Here is a 23,745-nt window from a genome sequence, read left to right as displayed (position 1 = left end):
TTAGCTGAGAGTTGTCTGAGTGTTTTTCCTGGGTGAAGGAGGTGGTGACCGTGGTGGGGAGCACTGCAGTCTGTTCATCAGATGTGTTTCTCAGGTCAGAGCCAAAGGTTTGCCCACTTCAGCCTCCACATGTTCCCTGACTGTTAGATTGTTGGCTGGTTTGGGTGGGTGTTTGCTCTTTCTTTTTTCCACAGAGAGCACAGATAAACTCTTGGCTTCATTCCAAAGCAGATGATACGCTGTTGTGTGGGGGTGCTTTTTTGTACTTTGAAAAGTTTTACAAACGATAAAGTCATTTCCTTCCCATTTCTAAGCCACTCTTGCTAATTATCAAGTTCCAAAACATTTTTTTTTCCCAATGTGGAAAAAAGCAGGAATCTAGAGAAAGTTCTTCCCAGCTCTACACATCCTACGTGTTATGCAGAATGGAGTTAGGAGAAAATGTCGTGTGCTGTAGCCAATAACCCTGTGTATGGCTTCGGAGGCAAAGCTTTTTGCATTCCGCCTACAGACCAAGAGTGAAACCTTGGCCACATGCAAGTTAGCAGGAATTTTTTTCATCAACTCCTCTGTTGCTAAGATCTTACCAGAAGAATTCGTGCCTCCCTGCAACAGGCAAGTTTAATGCCAACAACCAGGAATTCATGCAAAAAAAAAAAAAATCACGCTCCTTGCTCAGCATTATTTTGAAATAATATTCAGGACAGATTTAAGGGAAAAACCTGCCACTTATTTTAGAGGGAAGAAAGGAGGTTGACATTTAAATTAATTTTTGCTCTAAGTAAAACCGGGGTGGCAGGAATGCTTTATTAAAACAACTGATCATCAGTTGAGATATAGCCCACATATAGATATTGAGTCTAAGGAGTTGGACTCAATGATCCTTTAGGGTCCCTTCCAACTCGGGATATTCTGTGATTTGAATACAATACTAAACACTTCTACCTGCTCACATCTCAGTCTTATGCTCAGGACCACAGCTTTACACTCATCAGTTTTGCCTGATCTGCAGTAATTCTTGTAACTGTAGCAGAAGCTATTTTAGCCCATTTACATCAAGCCATTTACAAAGCCTGCAGGAAACTCCCTGGGTGTGGTTAAAGTCTGCTCAGTTTGGCTCAGGCAAAATTAGGATTTGGAAGGTTGTGCATAAATACACACGTAGAAGTGTCTTGGGTGTGGGCAGAGGGGGAAACAATCCCTTACCATCTTTATTTAGAGGATCTCTGCCACGCTTTGGGACCAAGAGGAAACAGGAGCTGAATTCACAACTCTCGCAGCATTGGAGGTTTTCCCTTTCCAAAGCAGCCGACCTTCCTGCCACAAGCCCTATCTGCCCCCTGTGCACGGCACGGCAGAGCTCTGGCCGCACGCTGTTTGCCTCGGGAGCAGAGCCAGCAGCTGCAGCTCTTCCAGCGCGCAGCCAGCACAGCAGCAGCTGCCTTAATGGGTACCGGCGGTGCAGCCGCTCCCTGGGGATCGCCGTCTATGCGGTTCCTCTAAATTTTCAATTCTCACGGGCACCACGAGCATATTGGGTATTTTAATCCCGAACGGAGCACGCCCCATTCTGGCTCTCAAAGAATTACTAAGGGACAGATTTATTTAGTGTGGTGATGTGTTACTTGTACGCGTTCTTCCACAAGCTTCTGCTGTGTTCTGATTCTCAATTGTGACTTACTAATTTATGACAGATTTATGCTGCTAAATGGGGAAAAAAAAAGTTACAAAGCCTAGAGTAGATGCAGATACCTATAAATTAAGCATCAATGACTGGGTAAGCAGACATAATGGCTCAGGTGGTCCTTTCCAATTCCAAACTCCTGTTTAATTGCTAGTTAGGGGGATTTTTCAAAGTAATATCACATAAATCCAAATGGCATATAAATAAAATAAAAGCTTCATTAAGTGTAGTCTCAAAATTACAAGTATTCTTGAAAATATTTCTGAACCGTGTGTCATATTAAGCCAAAGATGGTTAACATACACACAGAATCACAGAACATCCCGAGCTGGAAGGGACCCACAAGGATCATCGAGTCCAACTCCTGAGTACCTCTTTTACTGCAGAGTAACCGATATTGACAAGATCTGCTTTGAGTACGATTATAGTAATGACCTTTTCCCCGTGTGGTTCAAAACCCACAACACACCAATACAATGTGCTTTGAAAAAAACACAACACATTGACATGAATTGAGAACTGATGCATCAGAGAAATTCAAGGTCCTGAGAGAGATTACTTCAACTGATAGATGCAGAGCCCTGAAGTCAGACTATGCAGGATACAGAACGGAAGTTCATGAAGACTCACGTAACAAAGCCAGAGAAAGGCTATTTTCCCAACTATAGTTGCAGCTTTATTGAGGGGCAACACAAAGTTAATGGTACACTTGAAGAACGTGCCAGATTTACAGACTACGCTGAAAGGCTGATAAATCCCAAATCTGACTTGCCATTTGTGATTTGGTCTTTGAGGCTGACTGCACTCAAATTGCTTCCTCCCACTGAGCCATCTGTGTGTATCCAGGCAGCATACCGAAACGTCAAGTGTTGTGAAGGAAAGAAATTGGAAAAGATTCAATCCTCATCTTGAGCATAAAAATCATCTGGGATCTGAGGAGAAGTTATATGTGTGGGAAGTAACTTTAAAAGCTGCTGTGCCTGAGGAAGGCATAACAAACTGGTAATCATATAGAACCATGCACTCAGAACAAATAATAAAAAACAGGCCTCTTCCACAACATTTAAGTCTACATTAACACTGAGAAATTTGTGCACTGGGCTGGAAAGCAAATCATCATGATAACAGATGAGTTCTTGATCACCTCATAATAAACTGGACAGGTGTCTGAGACAGTTTAGCCTGAACATGTTAACGATGATGATGTAGCAATAATATATTTAAAAGTATTTCAGTGCTATCAGAACTGTCCCACTGTTTTGTTTTAAATGTGACTTCGTGACTATCCTGGAAAATTTTTCACTGATTTCTCATAAAGAAACAGTGGGCTGAGAGCATCACATTGCTCAGTTCTTGATGGCCAACCTTCAAGATGGACAAGAATGGATGAGAATCACATCAGAAGTAAAATAGTGCCTCCTTAGCTCTAGCTAAGAGCTAGAGCTAAGGAGGCACAGACATAAGCCATCTGTTTGAGAACTGATCAACGGAGTTGGCAAAAAGATTACGAATACTGGGAATATTGTCATTCATTTAGCAATTAATACTAATGCCCATTGCTAAATAGTACACCCCTTCCCTTTGCAAAAACCTTTGTCATTAAACACTTAGCTTTCACTGGAAGGTGGGTGAAGACAACTGCCCCGCTGCTCCTAAACCTGCCCCCTGTACAGAACATGGCAAATGAGCTCAGCAGCTGCACACAAGGGAAGTGCCTCCTTAGCTCTAGCTCCTTCTGTCTGAAAATTCTTCACAAACGTTAAAGCCGGTGACAAAGCAGATGAGATCTGATTTTTAGATGCTGAACTACAAGCTTCCTGCACATGCTGTTATGTAAGCAGAGTACTTGACAGCTCCCACACAGCACCACTCCTATTTGTGTCTTTCGACTTGCTTACACACATTGTTCCTGTTTCCATAGGCACCTCAGGAAAGCATGTGTGTAGGGTTTGTTTTCTGTTTTTTCTTTTACGAGAGTGTTTTAATAGCCAACTGAAATTCCAGTAAAATACCCAAAAAGTAGTCTTGGGAACCAAAACCCAGCTTCAGGGAGGTAATCTGAAGACAAACTTGCCTAAAGATAAATTTAAAGTTCGTAAAAGAAAAGCAGAATTTTATCTTGATCGCATTTGTTCCTTCATGCCAAATCAAACTCATGATCTCAACAGTTGTATGCCCCTGAAAAACCTAAGCCACTGACTGTTGCTCAAACCTAGTTCACCCTAGGTTTCATAAAATTCTCAGATCCAAACTAAATAAATATTTACAGGGTAGTGTTGGTCTCTAGGTTGGGAAGTTGAAGCAAATAGGAAATGAGGAATGATCTCAAGAAACAAAAGCTTAGCTGGCAGCCATCAACGAAAGGGCGAGCAGCTGTACTCAACGTAGCTTTTCAGCACAACCCTAAATAAGGTTTATTAACATTATTAACAACCTAGTACAGGGAAGAAGCAGCACAAACATATACATAGTATTAAGTGACAAGCAATAAAAGCCTGAGATCAGTAGAACATAAACTATTAAATTCAGACATGGGGTAAGCAAACCTAATTACTGGTACTGTCAGGACAGACCATCATCATCATCCAACATGAAGAGCATTATCATAAACACAAGGAGACATTATTCAAGCTAACCTCTGCAAAGGAAGAAATCTTAACTGCACTTTAATCATGTAAGCACCTACAGGTAATTTCTCAGAGCTAAATTACTGAATATGATAATCTGAGTTTCTAAAATTCTTTAATGTATTTATTCTCATTGAATAAAGAACCAAGTCCCCAGAGCCACCCAGTATACATAAAACAGAACTGGAAAACAAATCTCCCAAGTCTTCATTCTGACAAGTACTTTTAACATGCTTTGCATCCCTGTCAGCTCTTAAGTGGTAACTGCATGAGTGCTGAGACATGCTCAATACATGCTCAATCTATCAGATCTGAACACCAAAGAACTAGGTCACACAAAAATTACTGTCCAACCACAAAAGTGCTTATTCACACAGCTTGAGTAATGTGCACATAAAATCAACAGCTTGCAACTGCAAACACTGTGCAAGGTATTAAATGCAAGCAATTTATAGTGCTATACCATTCATGAGTAAAATTATGCAAGAATAACAAGCAAAGCTTTTTAAGAGGGTGAGAAGTAGCTCACACACTGTGAGCACGGTTTAGGGATTACATTAAACTTCAGCTAATCTTGACAGTGCAGGGAATTTTAGAGGTAAAACACCATAAATATTTTTCCTAGTGACAGGAACAGCTCTGCCAGTAGGGAAGAGGAGGGAGGGAAACAGGACGACTGATAGATGACATTCAGCCCGCAGCCCAGTTCCTCTGCAGCACACCGGGAGACAGCTGCCAAGTGCCTTCCTGGGCCACCTACTGACTGCAGGTACAGGTCAGAGCACCTCAAGTTTCTGCCTCTGTTTCTATGAGGAAAAAAAATCCTGCAAGCAAAGAGACTGTAGAATGAAAGCAAAGAGGTGCAACAGCTCTTTCCTCACCCTTTCCTCCTGCAGGGTCCAAAGGGAGGGCAGAAGGAAGCTGGAAGCCTCCACCTCCAAAGAAGAGAGCGAAGCTGCATGGAGCCTCTGGAGCGTGACTGCATGGGTATAAAGGATATGAGAGGAACTGGTGTATTGGGCTTACTTGCCAGAGCTTTGGAAGCATGGGTGCTGCAGGGGTGGTCTCTGTGAGCAGAGCCCAATAGCTGCCCCACATCAGATCAGAGCCAGCTCCAGCCGGCTCCAAAAGGGACCCGCTGCTGGCCAGAGCTGAGCCAGGGAGCGACATGGGGTGGGCCTCTGAGAGAGCAGATTGAAGAAAGGGGGAAAAAAAAAAACTGCTGTGCAACTGCAGCTGGGAGAGACGAGTGTGAAAATGTGAGAGAAGCAGCCCTGCAGCCCCCAAGGTCAGTGCAGAAGGAGGGCAGGAGGTGCTCCAGGCACAGAGCAGCAGTTCCCCTGTGGCCTGTGGAGAGGCCCCTGGTGGAGCAGGCTGTCCCCCTGCAGCCCATGGGTCCCACATGGAGCAGATCTCCACGCTGCAGCCCGTGGAGGAGCCCCCACTGGAGCAGGTGGATGTGGCCTGGAGGAGGCTGCGGCCCATGGAGAGCCCCTGCAGGAGCAGGCCCCGGGCCGGAGCTGCAGCCCGTGGAGAAGAGCCCACGCAGGAGCAGGGGGTCTGGGGGCAGCTGCCGCCTGTCGGGGACTCGTGCTGGAGCAGTTTGCTCCTGGGGGATGGACCCCAAGGTACGGAGCCATGTGGGAGCAGTTCTTGAAGAGCTGCAGCCTGTGGGCAGCCCCCACAGGCTCAGCTGGGGAAGGACGGCATCCTGTGGGAGGGACCCCACGTGGAGCAGGGGCAGAGAGGGACCGTGAAGGAGTGGAGGAGACGAAACATTAGGGACTGACCGCAGCCCCCATTGCTGTTCCTCTGAGCTGCTCACAGGGAAGAGGTAGAAGAGCGTAGATAGGGGGAATGTGGTTTTGGTTTGATATTTGGTTTGTCACTGTTCTAGTCTGCTATCAATAGGCAATAAATTACACTAATCTCCCTGTGCTGAGTCTGTTTTGTCCGTGACAGTAATTGGTGAGCAATCTCCCTGCCCTTATCTCAGCCCTTGAGCCCTTTTCATTGTATTTTCTTCCCTCGTTTGTTTTAGAAAGAGTGAGAGAGCAGTACGGTGAAGCTCAGCTGCCCATCAGGGTGAAACTACCACAACTAGATGTGAGAAGATAAATAACGACGTGAACAGGCAGTGAAAGTGCATGTCTGAATGTACTTCCATGATTACAGTACTGCAACGAACGATCTTGAGATAGGTCTGCAAGGGACCGTATGCTGGCCAACCTGCCAGTGGTTTCCACTGAATTTCAGACTAGAATATCTATAACTCATGTGGAAATTGTACTGTGAGGGAGCTCAACCTCCCTTTTTCATACTCGTTTGCTCATAGTTTCTACTCATTTTACTACTCTGTGTCAAGATGTGAATAAGACCTCTGCCAAGCCAGGAAAAGGTTTCTGTGTGCTGAATGTCAAAGCCCTACAACCACTAAAAAGCGTATGAAAAGCAAAGGAAAGAGTCTCTTCTTAAGTGGGTGAGATAAAAATGTAACACCTAATTTAATCTACGCATAATCCACCAGTTGAAAACACGTATCTGCTTAACCAGTGAACTATGTAATGTCTCTAGGTTTGCTTGGCTGAACAGGCTGTGTTTGGAGTGAGATTTATTTAAAATCTCTGGTCTTTTGTTCACATATATTAACAATAGTTCACATTTATGAACATGTTACGTTACTTTAGTATACAGATTATTTTCACTAGTTTTGAAACAAAGATTTACATTGTTAGTCCATACATACATCCCAGAGATGAAAGTTAGGTCACCTAGCAATTCATACCATTATCATCATTTTAAAAGCTTATCACCAACGCTAGAGTTGATGCAATGTCCAGAGTAAGCAAGACTGAGTATTAAATAATGTATTACAATTGTCCAGCCTGAAAGTGATGACAAAGCAGCTTTATTTCCTTCCTACTATTTTCCTCCCCTAACTCCACATTTCTCATTAGACAAAGCAGCAAAAGTCAGTTTCACTGGCAATGGCTTTTACAGCAGCATTATTTCTGTTTTTGAGAAAAACTGTTCTTCCATTGAGTAAGAAGACACTGACAGAAACACAAGTGCTCACACGCTGTAGCCCATCAAGCACCCCTACCTGTTTCCCTGGTAACACTCGGAGACCTACATGAACTGACTGCATAAAGCAGAAGGAAACGCAGAAGAATCACGTCTGCACTTCAGTGTTGTGTTACACTTGACAACAAACAAAAACAACAGAGATCAAGACCATAAGCAAGCAGAAATGGAGTACAAATTTATCCCGAGACTGATCAGGAAAGCAGAAAAAACACAATTTAGCAAAGCTGAGGTTTGGTTTTTGCTATGAACTGAAAACCTGTGAAACAAACAAACAAAAAAATAAAACTCTGCCATAAACTCAAACGTGCTAAATCATTTCTTTCTTTTTACTGTTATCTCCCACACTCATCACTGCATGATATATATTGTACAGATGGGTCTTGCTCATTTTCTCTTTCAGCTTTTAGCCATATGGTTAAAATTAAATGGTTCTCTGCTTAAGTAATAGCCTATGCTGTATATCACTCCTAATGAACACGACTAGCAGCAGAAAGCCAAGATGCTGCTGACAGGCACAGGCTTCTCACTCAGTGATGGCAGTATGTTTAGGCCTCTCTCTTTGCTTCTGAGCCTTTACAGTGCAGTCTTCTTAAATAAAACACTGTCTAAAACTTTTACGGCTCACGCTGTTTGTTCTTGAGCTGCCCAGAGCATCAGTAAACAGACAACTCAGGGTGGTCGCGGTCACTGCAGCACCAAACAGAAATTTATCTCAGCACAGAACCCACATTTCACCACCCATCAACAGTCCGCAGAAACTGCAAACTCATAAAAATACATGCTGGGGTCTAAGAAACAAACTCTGGAGAGTATATTTACCTATCATTCCCATATACCCCTTTAAAGAGCTGTGAAATATATTTTTTCAGTGATTCTATTTACAGAAGGGTGATTTGCAAATGAAGGTCAACTTCTCATTCTTCTAGAGTGGAATACATTACATTTTAATGAGAAGTTAAAATTTTGCCTTTGACCATATTTTTATAACTTTTGGAGACATATTTAGGACTGGATTAAAAAACAAGCTGTGTTCACTGCTCTTTCACCCACCCTCTTTTTCATCACACGAATATAAGTAGTATTTAACTTACCTGCCACCCTCTTTCTATAAATTCAGTTGGCTTTTCCTTTTTGATTGAATGAGTATCATTCATTAGGATACAACACTGCAGTAAACTTCATCAAAAGCCAACAGAAAAAAAATCTAATAAACATGAAAACAAGGAAATAGCCAATAGGTAAATCCTTTCAACTACTAAGGATCATTCAGGATAAAGCAGCATATAACTGTGAAAAAAGATGGCAGAACAAATCTATTGATTGCTTTAGATGCTTAGAACATTAAAAAAAAAAAGACAAATTCAGGTTAGCAATACCTGGTACTTGAATAGCCTTGGATTACTTTTTCCATTCTTCTATGAGATAATACAATTATCAAAGATATTGATTTACCTGTGGTTGGTTTTAAGTGAACTGTGGTCTCCATTAGATTTCCACAAGATGCATTACATGCCTGAGATACTTTGACTGCTTAGGCCTCCCACCCAGACTACAGATCATTTTATAGGTGAGGAAACCAACGCACAGAACAGTAAGACTCACCCACAAACAGACAGAGCAAATACTAACATTCAGGAGCCCTTAAACTTGATGTTCATTCCCTCAGGACCATAATAAGCACATACCTGTCTTGGACAAAAGCAAGCAGAAAAAGAAAGGGAAACCAAACCAAATCAAGCTAGTAGTCCAGATGTGAACGTTGAATCTGTCACTACCAGTAGTGCAGATAGAGGAGGTGAAGTCAATGCATGTATCAACAGAACTGTATGGAAGAATGGAATTCACTAATTGACATTAAGTATTGAAGATGTGTAATTAAGGTAAGTGTCTCTTCTTCTGAGCTTTTCAACCATTTATTACCTAGGGTTCTCCTCACATTACACAATCCCTTTGCCAAGTTCCTTTTGGGTCCTGAATCACAGTTCTTGTTTCTTGCATTTCACAACCTCACCTAGCATTATAGCATCTTCCATATCTCACCATAAAAACAAATCAAATGCTCTCATAACCACCTAAAACATACCTCAAATACCAATTACTGAAATCTGTTATGAAACACAATTCTTCCAGCACAAGTGAATCAAAACTTCCTGTTCATGACAACAACATTCATTTTTTTCCAAATTAATTCAATTTTTCAACACTGTAAATGTGTCTATGCTTCTTCGCATGAACCAATGCCATTAAAAGGATTGGGAAGTAGAGGAGAATCGCAACAGTCTACCACAAACAGTATGTGGATTTACTGGGGAAGAACGTCATCTTGCATCCTGCTGCAAATGGTTCCACTGAAGAGAATCAACACATCAGACCTCTTTGGCACACAAAGTTAAGGTAGCTATTTCTCCAGGAACCATCTGGTCGGGGTGCCAGAGGCTTACACTCACAGACTTTCAAAGACTAACTCCAACACAGGGAACAAGACTCTGCCTGATTCAGTCAAAGAAATGAGATCCCCATAAACGTGATGGGTTTTTTTTGATTGTTTTTCCTGAAAACTGAGAATATGAAATGTTTTGTGCTTTAAATATTGTTACAGGAAGCAAACACAAGTTATAATTGTACTCCATGACAAAACAATATCAAGTACTGTACAAATATAAGGAATCTGCCAAACAGCTGAGACTTCAATCTTTCTCCATGCTCATAATTAAAAGATCTCATAATCTACTTATGGTGCTAGGGGAGAATAACTGGAATAAGGCAAAAGCACATCAAAGACAGAAGGATCATAGCAGAACAAGCTCAGAATTTTTTTTCTGCTTTCCCCACACACACCCTCAGGCCACACGGTATCTCTTGGCAAGAGACAAGAAAGCCTTGGAAAAAAAAAGTTTAACTGAACAGCCCTAAATGGATTCTCCTCTAAAATTCAAAGACAAACGACTGGTACACAAAGCAGAACTGAGTAGAAAACTGCAAATTTATGATTTTGCTAACTGAAAACAATGTTCCCACAACCTTTGTTTTTCTACTTAGAACAGTACTAAAGCTAAATGGGAGAAATATTTAACCTAGTGTTAAATATTACACTAGGAGATGCAGACACAAACCTTCTTTTCTCAGTTCTCCAGAAATGGAAGAGGTGACCCCCTATTGCTTTTACACAGAATCATCATTCTGCACTTCTCCAGTTTCCACACAGAGAAACGCGAGGTGAAAACACAGACCTACACATGGTTCTACTTCATGGAAGCCAGGATTTTGCCTGTAGCATCCCAAATTGCTCTTGATCGTTAGATATTTAGGCTGTCTTGCTCTTGGACAGATTAAAATCACGTTCTATGAAGCCACAGCAGTTTCTTGGTATACTTCAAAACCAGAGGGAAACATAACGTAACTTTATAATGACTACAAAGTGACGTATTTTCAGGCAAGCAATGATTGAATATTTTGCCAGTAATGCTTTGCCGTTTGTGTTAAACACCCAAAAAATTTCACTGACTATGCAAGACCAAAATGATAAGCTATAATACAAGACTACAATGATGATGCGTCATCATCAAATATAAAATACGGTATCTTGGTAGGTACAAATAAGTAACGGTGAAGCGCTACAGCCTTACCAATCCCTTCTCTCTGCAACAAGTATATTTTCTGAGCTTCTTTAATCTTCTGCAGCCAAGAAAACTGGAACTAAGAGAGCATCTCTACAGAAAAACTAACACAATTAAGCATCTCTTCAAACTTGTCTATACAGGTCATTTCGGACAAGTCTGCATTCAGAGTAACAGCTAGTGCTGACACAGCACTATATGCAAATAGCAAAGCTAAGCTCATCTCTTTCATGACTGATTATAATTGATTTAGTTGGATCATTTCAGAGAAATGCTTGATTAAAGTTGAGAGAAGATTTATTCATTTATATAACCAGTATCCTTCATAAACTTTTTAATTATTACCTTTCAATCCTTTTTATTAGAAGACTGAATTAATGCAGTGATCAGAGCTTAGTAAGCAAACAGTAAATTCACCTTGCCTTTTATCTATTGAGTACCATTTAATTTAAAGTTTGAGACTACAAATGATGTACAAAGTCCTTTTTTTTTTTTTTTATGATGTTACCACACACCATGAAACAAACCTAAAAACCAAGAAATTCAAGTAGGTTCTACAGGATAGTTCATGTAAGGGTTTTTTCTTTCTCCCTTCATCCTCCACTTCCCTATGTGATCTTGTTGACAGGCAAGGACTTGATATAATCAATTATGAAGTTGCTGCATGAAGTTGCACTAGTAGTATTCACTAAGCTGTTCCACCTACATACTCTTATGAGGGGAGCCCCAATTCTAAGTTATATGCTCCCTTGTACTCACTCCTCTTGGGGTCATGTATACAGCACCTGTTAATCTATAGTTTAAGAGCTCTAATCTCGTTGCCTAAATAGACCATTAACGTTTTAAAGGAGTTTAAAGAATGAGGTCGTCCTTGAAAAAGAGTCATAAATACCTATAAAAATGTTCTTAGGCTATTTACAAAGGGAGGAGCAAAAAGGCCTGACACTGTCATTGAGAATAAGGGGGGTATTAAATGCTGCAGCCACACCTCAGTTCTGAAGCATACTATTTATGTCTCCTTACAACACAACTATGGAAAAATTCATGAGGCCAAGAGTGCAATATTAAATAAACGTAGTGTGAAATAATGCCCAGAGCTAGCACTGAAACCAAGCTAAATTACAATCCATTAACGCAGTTCACAGTCTAGATATATTAAATATGCTTACAAATACAGTATTTAGAAAAAATATATAAATATAATTCATTCTATATAAAAGGCTAGCTACTGAGTAAACTCTTGAAATTCATACATCTCTTGAGGGCAGTTGGCAAGCTTGTAGGAGGGATTAATAAGCACAGAAAGGACCTGCAAACTTCAGAGCCTTAGGTCATTTTTGGAGAGAGGTCGGGGCTGAGAGGAAGTTACCCATTGGCATATTTTTTCAAAAACATTCATCAAAATATTACAGTGCTTGCTTTTTCTTCCTCGAAGAACTTGCTACTGTGCTTGAAGGGCAGGATACTATAGACGTCAGAGAAGTATCTTCTGTCCTTCAGTAACCACTTGTGGCCAGACTCTTATGCCACAGCAACAGGGTGGCTTGTCATCTTTTTACTGAAGAAAAATTCCTCACTTTAACTATGGGATAAGAACATTCGTACAACTAGCTACCACTGGATAACTGCCATACCACACCAAGAAAAATTTTCTGCATGTCCATACACATTCATGCTTTAAACCTCTAGAATTGTTTATGCATTCATGCATAAAACTCCGAAACAGGACAAACACAAGTAATTCATGTTGCAAGGCAAGAGATTGTCTTATCACTTGATGGATTCTCAGTTTCCAAAGGAAGAGGTTATGTTTCTGTCCATGTTACAGAACTCTTCATGCACCAAATGCTTTGTATTCTGTAGCCCGCTGTAATTGACATACGTATTTTAACAAAAAAATGAAATCTGTAAATGTGTAACAGCTGTCACTTACTTGGCTTAGAGTTAATGATGACATTTTCAGCAGAGTGCTGGGGTGGAAACCTGCAGTTCTCTCCTTGGCCCTCACTGCTGCCATACTCTATGACTTCCACTTGTCCCAGTGGTACGCTCCATTTTAATAAATACCTCTGGCCAGTTGTCACAGTGCCACTGCTTTCATAGGATGAGCTGGAAGATACACACACACAAATTATTGCTGTGACATGTCACCATGTTTTATGGCATTCTATTTATTAATTCAGAAAATCTGCTGCTTAGCAGACTGAGTACTGTGCAAAACTTTGAAGAAATACATGCATCAGGATGACTTTTGTGACCGACCTTTGCTGCGAGTACAAAGATAGCTACGCAGGTGCAGATAATCCTGTTTACAGGCAGCACAGGACTGCCCCACAACAGACCCTACATTTCTATCATTGCAGCTTTTCAGTATGTAAAGGGGACTTAAAAGATGGAGAGCAACTCTTTGCTTAATCAGATAATGACGAAACAAGGGGGAATGGTTTTAAACTGAAAGGGGAAATTTAGATTAGAGGTTAGGAGGAATTTCTTCACTCAGACGGTGGTTCACTGGAACAGGTTGCCCAGAGAAGCTGTGGATGCCCCATCCCTGGAGGTGTTCAAGGCCAGGTTGGATGAGGCCCTGGGCAACCTGATCTAGTGGGTGGTGTCCCTGCCCATGGCAGGGGGGTTGGAGGAGTTAGATGATCTTTGAGGTGCCTTCCAACCCATGCCATTCTATGATTCTATGATCTTTTAAAATCAATGTGCATCTTGCCATCCTAATAGAAGTCCTTAGGATGATACTATGGCTCCACTTTTTCCTAATTCTTTTTGCTTGTACCATCTTTTAGGACAGTACTTGAAACAGTGCTAAAAAGCAGTAACTGCTACATTCAGGAAAGCCTGGATGACGGGAACTTCAAATGACTACCAGGAGGAGGAAGGTCAATGCAACCTCTCAAATGCTGACAAGCCAACATTTCTGCGAAGTCCAAAGCCCAGGATGTTCTTTACAGCAGACCTTTTGCAATTGCTGTGGTTTCTAAGAGGAATCTACGTGTGAGCTGCTGCTCACGGAAGTGTATATCACAACAGGCATTTCAGAGGAAACAGCATGCTGAGGAAGCTTACTTGAAATAGAAATGGTATTCACTGGCTCCTTTTCCTTTGTTTCTTTCATTCTGTTATTCATACATTCAAGCATATGTAACAAACATCTACTATCAAGCACAGAAGAGATATTAAAGGAAACAGGAATGTTTCCTTCACAGAAAGCACGGCTGAAGTAAGCAAAATAAGTGCTTTGGAGAAATCAGCCCTGAGTGTTTAGTGAGAAAAGTATCTGGACACCAACGTTCAGCTAGTCAGATAATTATTCACCACACAGTCATACTTCTGTTTCAAAGGAGAGACAAGAATGAACAGAAAAAACAAAAGTACCACAACTTAAGGAAATATTTATGAACTCTAGATCTAGTTAAAAAGAAAGAAAACACACAGCTGTTCAGTCACGAGGGATAGCATCCACCCTGTCCAACTCCTGCTACTTAAAAGTTAGGTCTCCAGTTTGAGCCGGTCATCTAGGCTACATGTGAAGAAGGACCTTCTGAGGGTCATGGACTTGCAGAATTGTGTCTTTTGCCAGCTACAGAATATTGTTCTGGAACCAATGGCTCCCAGGCTCCTGGGATGTCTGACTATTTCGGTAAAGACTGACAAAAGGCGATTAAGAAAATTGAGCTGACACGTGCTGTTCTGCTACCTGTACATGTAAATTCTCTGAAGTTTACACCTCCAGGGATCAATAGGTAGGCGTGCACAAAGCTGAGTTTGAAAATCACCCCTGTAACAGAAGCCTAGCTTAGATTAGATGCCTAACTTCTACACAGCTAAAACAAAAACAGTTCATTTGGACCCAAAATTCTGGACTGGATACTGGTGTGATCTATGAAATTTAGCATATTATTTCCTTCAGTCCCTAACTATATTTTGCATGACAAAGGTAATTTCTCCTGCACTGAAAAAACAGTTAATGTCAAGAACAACAGTGCTGTTAGTGATAACTGGAGCTGTTGACTTAACAAGGAACCCAGAGACTTGGCAAAATCATGAACTTTTCACATGGAAAATGAAAACAGAGTGCACATTGCCACTTCAGGGCCAACTACAAAAAATCCAAGACAATGATGTCATGGAAAAAGATAAAATAAGTGGTCAAAAGCTACTAAGGAATTGAATAAATTGTAAAGGAAAAGAATTGTGATTCCTGGGATAACTGGATATAAGCTTTTGCCGTGTAATAACTGCTCTTCAGAAAACGTACTTCTTGCTCGCTAACATGAGACCAAGCATTCACACTACTGCAGAAATACGTACTGCATTCAGACCTCATCAACGAACTAAGATATCAACTTATATTACGCTTAAGAAAAGCTGTTCTCGGAAGATTTTAACAGTCTATATTTTCTCCGTCAGAATGTACCAACACACAAAGCAATTCATGATACAAGCAACATTGGAATGTGAGTGTGACCTTGGCATACACAGTGCTATAGTAACAGTAATAGCTACAGCCAACTAAAACAGAAGGCATGTTAAAAAAAACGCTTTCTTCAAAGCACCTCAACTTTAATCCTTCAATGTTTGGTCTCAGAGATAAAAACCCTTCCTCAGCTGGAATTTCATTAGTGAGTTCCTTTTTTTTTTTTCTTCTAGCTACATGCATTAGCTTTGGTTTTGTTTTAACTTCCAAATCGTGTCAAGTTACAGATGTGTGACAGCACGAATTTAAAGAAGAAGGGAAAAAAATCCTACAGTGGTATATCTGCACTCCACTCCACCCTAATGCACACTGATAATTCTACAGCACAGCACATTTCTAACTGCAATTTCCAACCGATGCATATATATATATGCACACACACATATATACGCTCACACACACAAATTTATTCTGGAACTTCAAAATATCAGCAGGCAATTTAGAAGAGTTTATAAAAGCCAGCCGTCCATTCATTATGACAACTGATAGAGATCATTAGACACAGTAAAAACAAAACAACAAAAAAACTCTTTTCACCGTCATTTTTTCCAGCTTAAACTTGAATGATAATTTAAAAAATATTAATCAAGTCTTACCGTATATTTACTGTTGCACACATCAGCACATCATTTAACATGAAAAGTCGCCGTTCTTTGGTTTTGATAATTTCTCCTTTGTCGTTGTAAACTGTTTCAACCATATCATCAGTCCGTACAAGGTATCTGTTTCCACTGCTAAGTAGCTAGAGTTTAAAAACAATCAACACCGTCTATTATATATTGTACATCTAACATCCAGAACAACAACAAAAATGCAATATTGCCATGTGACTACAAATGCACACAAGTGAATTTGCCAAATGAATTAAGCGTCTTTACTGATTTGCTTTTCATTTCCCGCAGCAGTAACATATAACCCCAGGATATGTCCTGCAGGGGTTTGCATTCTTCATATGGAACATGTAATTGCTCAAAGTCTTCCATACTGATAAAGGTCCTCTAACGAAAAAAAAAAAAAAGCCATAGCTTTCACAGTTTCCATTACTTCCTTCCTTCACCTCTTCTTTCATAGTCCATTTAAATGTTACACCTGGTTCCAGTCGTCCCAAAGGGGCAAGTCAGAGTGGGTGGAAGAATGCTTTTACCTTCTCTGTCTACATTGGCTTACAAAACCGGCAAAGGAGTGCAGCTGGCATATTTCCACAGACTGCCAAGAACATGACATGTACAAAAGGTGCAGGACATGTAAACTGTTCCTGCAATTTTCCTTCAAGTGCTGAGGCTCAGCCTTGCGTGCAAGCATGAACCAATTCCTTACAGGTCAAATACATCTCCATAGTGGCAGAGAAAAAATGGTCCACAATGCACCCATTTCCTATCTATCAATTTCCTTCACCACCTGTTTCACCCTGCCTGACATTGTATAATGGCATTGTCTAAATCTGTATAAGCAAATATTAAGTCACAAGTTGCACAAGGCGCTAAATGATTTGAAGTGACTATGCAGCTAGATCTCAAATCTCCTGGTACAGAACGTAAGACTTTACAGTCACTATCAACTGATAAAAGGAAATCTGGACCACCTCCTAAAAGGCACATTCTGTGTCTTTAACTCCTTCAGTCATTTGTAGATAATCATTAGTAGCTAATTCGAAAAGCAGGAGTATGAGAACTAGAAAAGAAAGTAAATTACCTGAACCCGTTCTTTAATGCACTTAAAATGGAAATATTATGCCAGGATGACAATAAATTCAGTATTCCTTTTTTCATAAATAGCTTAGTAGAAGTATGTTCTGGTTGACTACTTTCAGTCCTTAAAACTACCAGGGTTTTTATGAATCACAAACAAAAGCACTCCTTGCACTCCTTTAGCACGCCGCCATTACTCCATGCCAGAATAAGTACAATCATCTATAACTTCATGAAAGCAATAACTGAAGCATTTGGAAAAACAGAAGCATTTATGATGCAAATAAGCATACATATATCTACAGTACAGATAGTTACTAACAAACTCAAACAAAGAAAATTGTTACTTCCCCCTCACTGAATGTTTTCTGCAGTTCTTCAAAAATGTTTCTATTATATGATCTAAATATATGAATGAAACAGACTGGAGTGTTCTTCAAAACAAGAAGGATATTGGACACATCCAATAGCACACTCCCAACCACTCTGCAGTTGGAAGCACTACTGTGTAAGAAACTGGTTCCTTCCTTTACATAGGACTAATTCCTTGGTTCTAGGATAAACTCAGTTGAATTTTCTCATGCAGAAGATCTGCATGAAAACTTGCTACAGAAAAAGAAAACAATGTTAATTTCTACACTGCCACAAAATACCAGCACTGCCACTGCTATTTCAGCATTTTACCCACCCCAGCACACAGTGGTTTAAACCAGTGAACCCATTCTGTCTTGAAGGTAACTCACATCTCACACCTACCACTAGAACAACCCCATGGTGTCAAGCACTACAGAAAAACCCGCAGGTGTCTCTTCAGAGTCCATTCTCAATATTGTTCAAGACCCAGAAACTGATAATATACCAACTCTTCCATCACACATTTCTACTTCCTAACCTTATTCAGATAACGTTCGTTCATTGCTTTTGCTATTTGTTTTATTTCACAGCGTTGATCTGCGTCCCTTTTCCTTTCATTTAACTTCTCTGCCAGTGTTTCAAGTTCTGTAAGAGCCATCTGTAGAGGTAATCTGTCAGGATGTCCCTTATTAGTGTTCTTCAACATATCCTGTAGGGAAATGATAAATGAAAACAAAAGTCAGAATTAACTCCAAACTCAAGTTCAGAAGACTACAGGATGTGCTGTGGACTTGTGTGCAGAAGTTACTGCTACATTCCTTACCTGAATACTACTAAAGAATAAGACCAATGAACATCTAATGAATATTCAGACAGTGCATCACTTATTTTCCTGAATATCTTAATAGTTATTAAAAAAGAAAAGATATTGAATGGGGTCACATACAGCTTACTTATAGGAAGAAAGTACAGAAAAGAAACATGAAAATAAATGTAAAACCTCCAAATGTAACAAAAAAAGATTAGCGGAAGTTGCACACAATAGAAAACGATTTGAAAAGCAATATTATAATATGTAGGTGTCTAAACAATCATTTATACTTCTCTGATACTTCATATTATAATAATTTTCAATTATCTTTATTACTGTTATTATTCCTCACTAATACACTGACAGCAAGATCATACTAAAGTAGGAAACCATACTTACTCTATGGAGGCTGCTAAAAAACTCTTCCCTTTTGTAGGCACACATTGGAACAATTTGAATGACATTTTTGCTCCTTCCTCACAGCACTTAAAAATCACCACGTATTCGCTATGGCTTCCCGCCACAATAAACTCCATCTCTTGTGCTGTCTCAAAAGCTCTTGCCACAGCTACCTACCCACAAGCTCCCACCACAAAAAACAAAACACCTCCAAACCTTATCCCGCATTAATTCCTGGACATTAATCCTGAAACCTGTCCTGTGTCACACCTGCAAAACACAGCTAACTTCTAGCGCTCTCTGGGATAGACTTGACGTGGTCTGGAAGGAGTTCTAAACACTGAAAATTGGTCTGGAGCAGGTCTACACAGGGGAACTGTGAATTACAGTGAATTGCCTGCCCATGCAATCAGAGATCAGTATGTAATGATGCACTGCAATTTTTTTCCTTGATATTTCCCCTGGATCCAGTGGTTGCTGCCACTTAAGCATAGTCTTCCAGCAGAAGACAGCTACCCAGCAATCCCACAAACAAGCCACGTGAGAATGCAGCAAGAACACTTATTGGGTGAATCTGTTTGGTAAATATTCTTTACCTGCAATAGCAGAATGAACTGTGGAAAGCGCTGGATAGGTTTCATCATTAAACCATACAGCGTAATCCGATCGGGGCTTGACTCCTGGCACTGCTGCAATGCAAGAAAGTCACACAGTTTACTCCCATAAGTGTATTTCCATCAGTTACAGAACGAAAAGATCTCTTGTGAATATTCTGTATCGTTTACATTCATTATAACAGTGGTACTGCAAAGATTCCTTCTTTTCATTCAGAAGTAGTAAATTTTTTTAGAATCACTACTAAGATGATGGTAAACTGAACTGAAAACCAAAGTGAAATGTCCTCCTTAAATAACTGCAGCTGGGATGAAGCCTCACCAGCAATGTGGTACCTACGTATACAGTGATAAACCACATTCGTGTTTTTGTTTACATAAGCAGTGCAATGAAACGTCTGCTTAACTTCAAGTACAACAAGATGAACATAGTTATTCCAGTTCTTAAATCTGTAAATCCAAGTGATTTGTCAATTTATACTCTGCAATTTACTATTGCTGATCTGTATCTTGGGTCTAAGAGACCATAAATGTGTAAAAACCAATGTGTTTTTAAGAGGAAATCTGAAGAAAACATCGTTATCTCAGTATTGTGGAAAGAAAAAGAGACTTTCATTTTCTTTGTTAGAAGAAACTAGGGAAAAGATCATTGATTTATGCTTGGAAAGAAAAATATCAGAATCCATTACTTTGGTTTTCAGGAGTGGGGGATAAGAACAGACAAATTTCATTTGCACATGCAGAAGCCCCGTTTGTCTAATATATTTCAACTTTTTGAATATTTTGATCAGAATCACAGAAGATTCAAAAAAAGAAGTACAGAAGAAACACTCCATATTAAAAACCAAGCAAACAATATAAAACTTGTGTAGTGCTTACATTTCCACAAACACTTTTTTGCCCAACCACTGGTAGAGAAAATTCTTGCATGAAGTCTGTTAGTTGCAGTTGGACAAAAGAGAAAAAAAAAAAGAAGGTACATAAATTTACTCTGTCCTAAGAGGTCAACTGCGACTCCCTACATGGGAGCAGCACCAGAGCTGGTACTGACAAGGATTGACAAGAGTGTAAACAATGCCACTGCTGGAACAATGGGCTTTTACCTGTGTGAGAAGTAACCTTATAGAGCTTCATCTTGGTGGTGCCTAAGGCTTCCGGAATATAATCCTGTGTACTGCTGCTGCCATACCTCCAGAATGCTTTGAATTAATTTTAAGATCTGAAGATAGATTAGGAATCAGCTCCCCCCGCCACCCCCTTCCCAATCCTCTAGGCAAGCTAAGAGCTTCACTGTTTATTTTGCCGAGGGCACCCAACTTCAGCGTTTGATGGCCCACTGTGGCAGACCTGGCAGAGTGACAGCTCTGAGAGGCACAACTCAATCCAAGACTCTCAGGAAAATGGGACAAACTGAGCTTCCAGGCTCTTAGCAGCCTAAAAGCTTTGCAATAGATTTTGCATACCCTCTGTAGGGCATCACCCCTAAGGCTTCCCAGCAGTTCCACTGCATGTGCCAGGCTCACGATGCACATTATCACATTGATCAGGGCAGTAAACATTCTGCACAAAAAATGACAATTTTATCCCCAAATTGTAAATATATATATATATATATATAAAAAAAATAGGAAATTATTGTGGAATGGAAGTATAGCTATATGACTCTGCACAACAGAATAAAGAGGTTAGAAATAAAATAAATCCCCAATACGAGGACTCAGATGGTGAACTATTATTTGAAGCTCACGTGATAAGAAAGAATCCCAATGTTTTGCCAAGTACAGTGATGCAAACACCAATAAACTGATCTGAACAACACTTCCAAACATATTCAGGATCTAAAATCAAGTTATTCTCAAAGGAGTGAAAGTGAATTCTCTGTAGACTTCATATGCCTAAGCCATAAAATCAAAGTCCATAAAAAGTCACACAATATACAGTATTATAGTCTAATTTCCCCCTTGTAATTTATACAGTCTCGTTCATATCACATATCCAGCTGTTTTAAGCTTGAGTGAACTCACCTTTAAGAAATCCAGAAAGGCAGGTTTGGTGGCACATGTTTTCTTAAGAATCCCCACTGCTGTACTGAAGTTGTTCACATATTCACTGTACGCATCTAATACCATAGATTTGGAAAACTAAAAACATAAAAAGGTAGACCATAACTATAAGCACAAAGGATGCCTGACAGTATTATTTACAGCCCTGACTCACTTTGTTAGGAGCTAAAGGCTTTTGCTTGGCCTAGTGCTGGACCTACAGAAATACTGATGATACCCGAAGTAACTTTTCTGTAAAACGCAGGTTGGAGATCTGGAGATGTAGCAGCTATAAATTATAAAATGTAGATTTACAGAAATAGCTTCACCTTGGCTACAATCCTAGGGCAAAGCCTGGGGACTCTGGGTAATCAAGAGGCCTCCACTGAGATTCAAAGCAGCTGGAGGAATCCCATGACCACCTCACAGTGGTAATGCACTGTTGCCTATCTTCCAGATTCAATGAACAAGTCAAGTCCCAAAGCCTACACACCCCATCTTTAGCTTGATGTTTAGCAAGAAAGCAGGTTTTGTAGCCTGCAAACAGCCACATGAAGGGCAAGATCACTGCCCATTGCCTCCTAAGTCAAGACTCTGCAGAGCTCGTCTAGTAAGTACGCCCCAACTTGCTTCAGTCAAAGCAAGACACATCTGGTTTAAAGAAAGAATCTTTAGTAAATATTGCATTTTTACTGAAATGGGGTCAAAGCACTCAGAACTGCACATCCCTGCTCTCTTTCAGCTGAAATGAAAGGGCGGTAGTTTCCAGCAGTTGGGTAGCAACAAAGCAAAACACTCAAACCAGCAGGTAGGCAGCCTTTTCCATCCACACACCTGCTGTGGGAATAACGTCTTTCTATCAACCGTGGCAACTTTTTGTTTCCTCTAATTCAAGCCAGTGGCTAGTTCAGTTCTTCACTGCATGAACGTTCACTAAGGGATTTACAAATACTCTTTTTGGTTGCTGCAGGCTGAGTTCAAACTCAGGAATTCAGGACATCAAGTACTGTGTTTGTTTGTTTTTTCTATTCTCAATAAATATGCAAAGTCCCACATACATAAACTACCTGCTTTTTAAGAGAAATTGAGCTTCAATCTCATCTTAATTATGGTGAGTTTTTGAATCTATCTCATCTGAAAAAGAAACTGCTTACTTAAGTATCTCAAAGCTTGATCAAGGCCTGAAAATTTTGGCCACAATGCTTTCTCATCTGCTAACCAAGCTGAAGACACCTGTTGGTGTCAGCTTCCTTACCAGGGTGGTACACACATACTCAGACAGTTGCTGCAGGCATTGGAGAACATGGGAATAAAATGGTCAAGTTAAACAGAAAGATACGGAGACTGAATAACAATTCTAAAATAAAAATAGATTATCTGTTCCGATGCATTTGCTTACTGAAGCAACAAAGACATCGCCAATCATTTCAACAGAATCCCATTCAGATACACGACTCGCCAGTGCTATTTGAAACATTGAATGGCACTGAAGAATTTCCTTAATACGGTAAAAGACCATTTTGAGTTTTCTTTCACTCAGTAATTTTGGTTCCATTTCTGACAGGGGCTTCTCATATTGCTGTGGAAAAAAAAGATACATAAATATATTAAAATCGCCTTAAATGGGGTCTTGTATACATAGGAAAAAAAAACAAACAAATTACATAACCGCACATACGCACAAAATCTCTCTGAACATTTGGCATAAAGCATCTGCAGCAGAACCTGTGAGTCACGCTACAGATTCTTTAAGAATTTGATTAATTTTCGAATTTCCAAGCAATAGAAAGCAAAAGTCATTGCAGTACCTCCAAAATTCTTTTCAGAGCATCCACATAATTCTTCTCACTATCAACTACAGAGCCCAAAATATATCTTCTCACAACCTGTTGAAGAAAAAGTTTTCCTTGAAACTGATCAGGTAACACGTTCATCATAACTGGGAATGCTCATGGTAAAAATCTCACATTGATAAAAAGCAAGAAACACAAAGCAATTTAAATACTGGCACTGCCATAAAATAAACACTGTACCTCTTCAAGAGTCATTAAAAATAATTTTAGGGTAATAGTAAGTTTAAGACAACAACAGTTACTGTAAGCCTATATAATCTTTGCTGATTGTTCCAATTTCAAGCTCTAATTTTGAAACATCTTTTATTTTTTGATATATCAATTTATTCATTATGAGAAATTATCTTAGTTGGGATTTTTTTTTTTTGGGGGGGGGGGAGGGGCGGATATTAATATGCGTAAGTGAAAACCTTATCTATATTTATACCAATCAACAGAATTGAAAGTTTCAGGAAATACTATCATATTTCGTGTTTACAAACT

The 23,745-nt window shown here is 40.0% G+C and overlaps 1 protein-coding gene across 12 annotated transcripts in view; it reads right to left on the bottom strand.

The window, feature by feature from the left end:
- Positions 1-23,745, bottom strand: part of ARHGEF10 (Rho guanine nucleotide exchange factor 10) — a 121,879-nt gene that overhangs the window by 48,212 nt on the left and 49,922 nt on the right. For 8 of the 12 annotated variants that reach the window (XM_035542962.2, XM_035542966.2, XM_035542970.2 and 5 more), the window contains 7 exons: positions 23,218-23,295; positions 22,809-22,988; positions 21,392-21,508; positions 19,350-19,442; positions 18,082-18,252; positions 16,098-16,243; positions 12,949-13,124 (listed from right to left, as the gene is read on the bottom strand). In XM_035542962.2, coding sequence (XP_035398855.1) covers positions 12,949-13,124; positions 16,098-16,243; positions 18,082-18,252; positions 19,350-19,442; positions 21,392-21,508; positions 22,809-22,988; positions 23,218-23,295 — 961 coding nt within the window. The remainder of the gene's footprint in view (positions 1-12,948; positions 13,125-16,097; positions 16,244-18,081; positions 18,253-19,349; positions 19,443-21,391; positions 21,509-22,808; positions 22,989-23,217; positions 23,296-23,745) is intronic. The other 4 variants (XM_035542969.2, XM_035542964.2, XM_035542971.2 and 1 more) reach the window with 1 other exon arrangement.

This window comes from Cygnus atratus, chromosome 3, assembly GCF_013377495.2.
Source record: "Cygnus atratus isolate AKBS03 ecotype Queensland, Australia chromosome 3, CAtr_DNAZoo_HiC_assembly, whole genome shotgun sequence".
Classification (NCBI taxonomy): Eukaryota; Metazoa; Chordata; class Aves; order Anseriformes; family Anatidae; genus Cygnus; species Cygnus atratus.
Note: the sequence above shows the minus strand (reverse complement) of the source record. Positions and strands in the feature narration are given on the sequence as shown.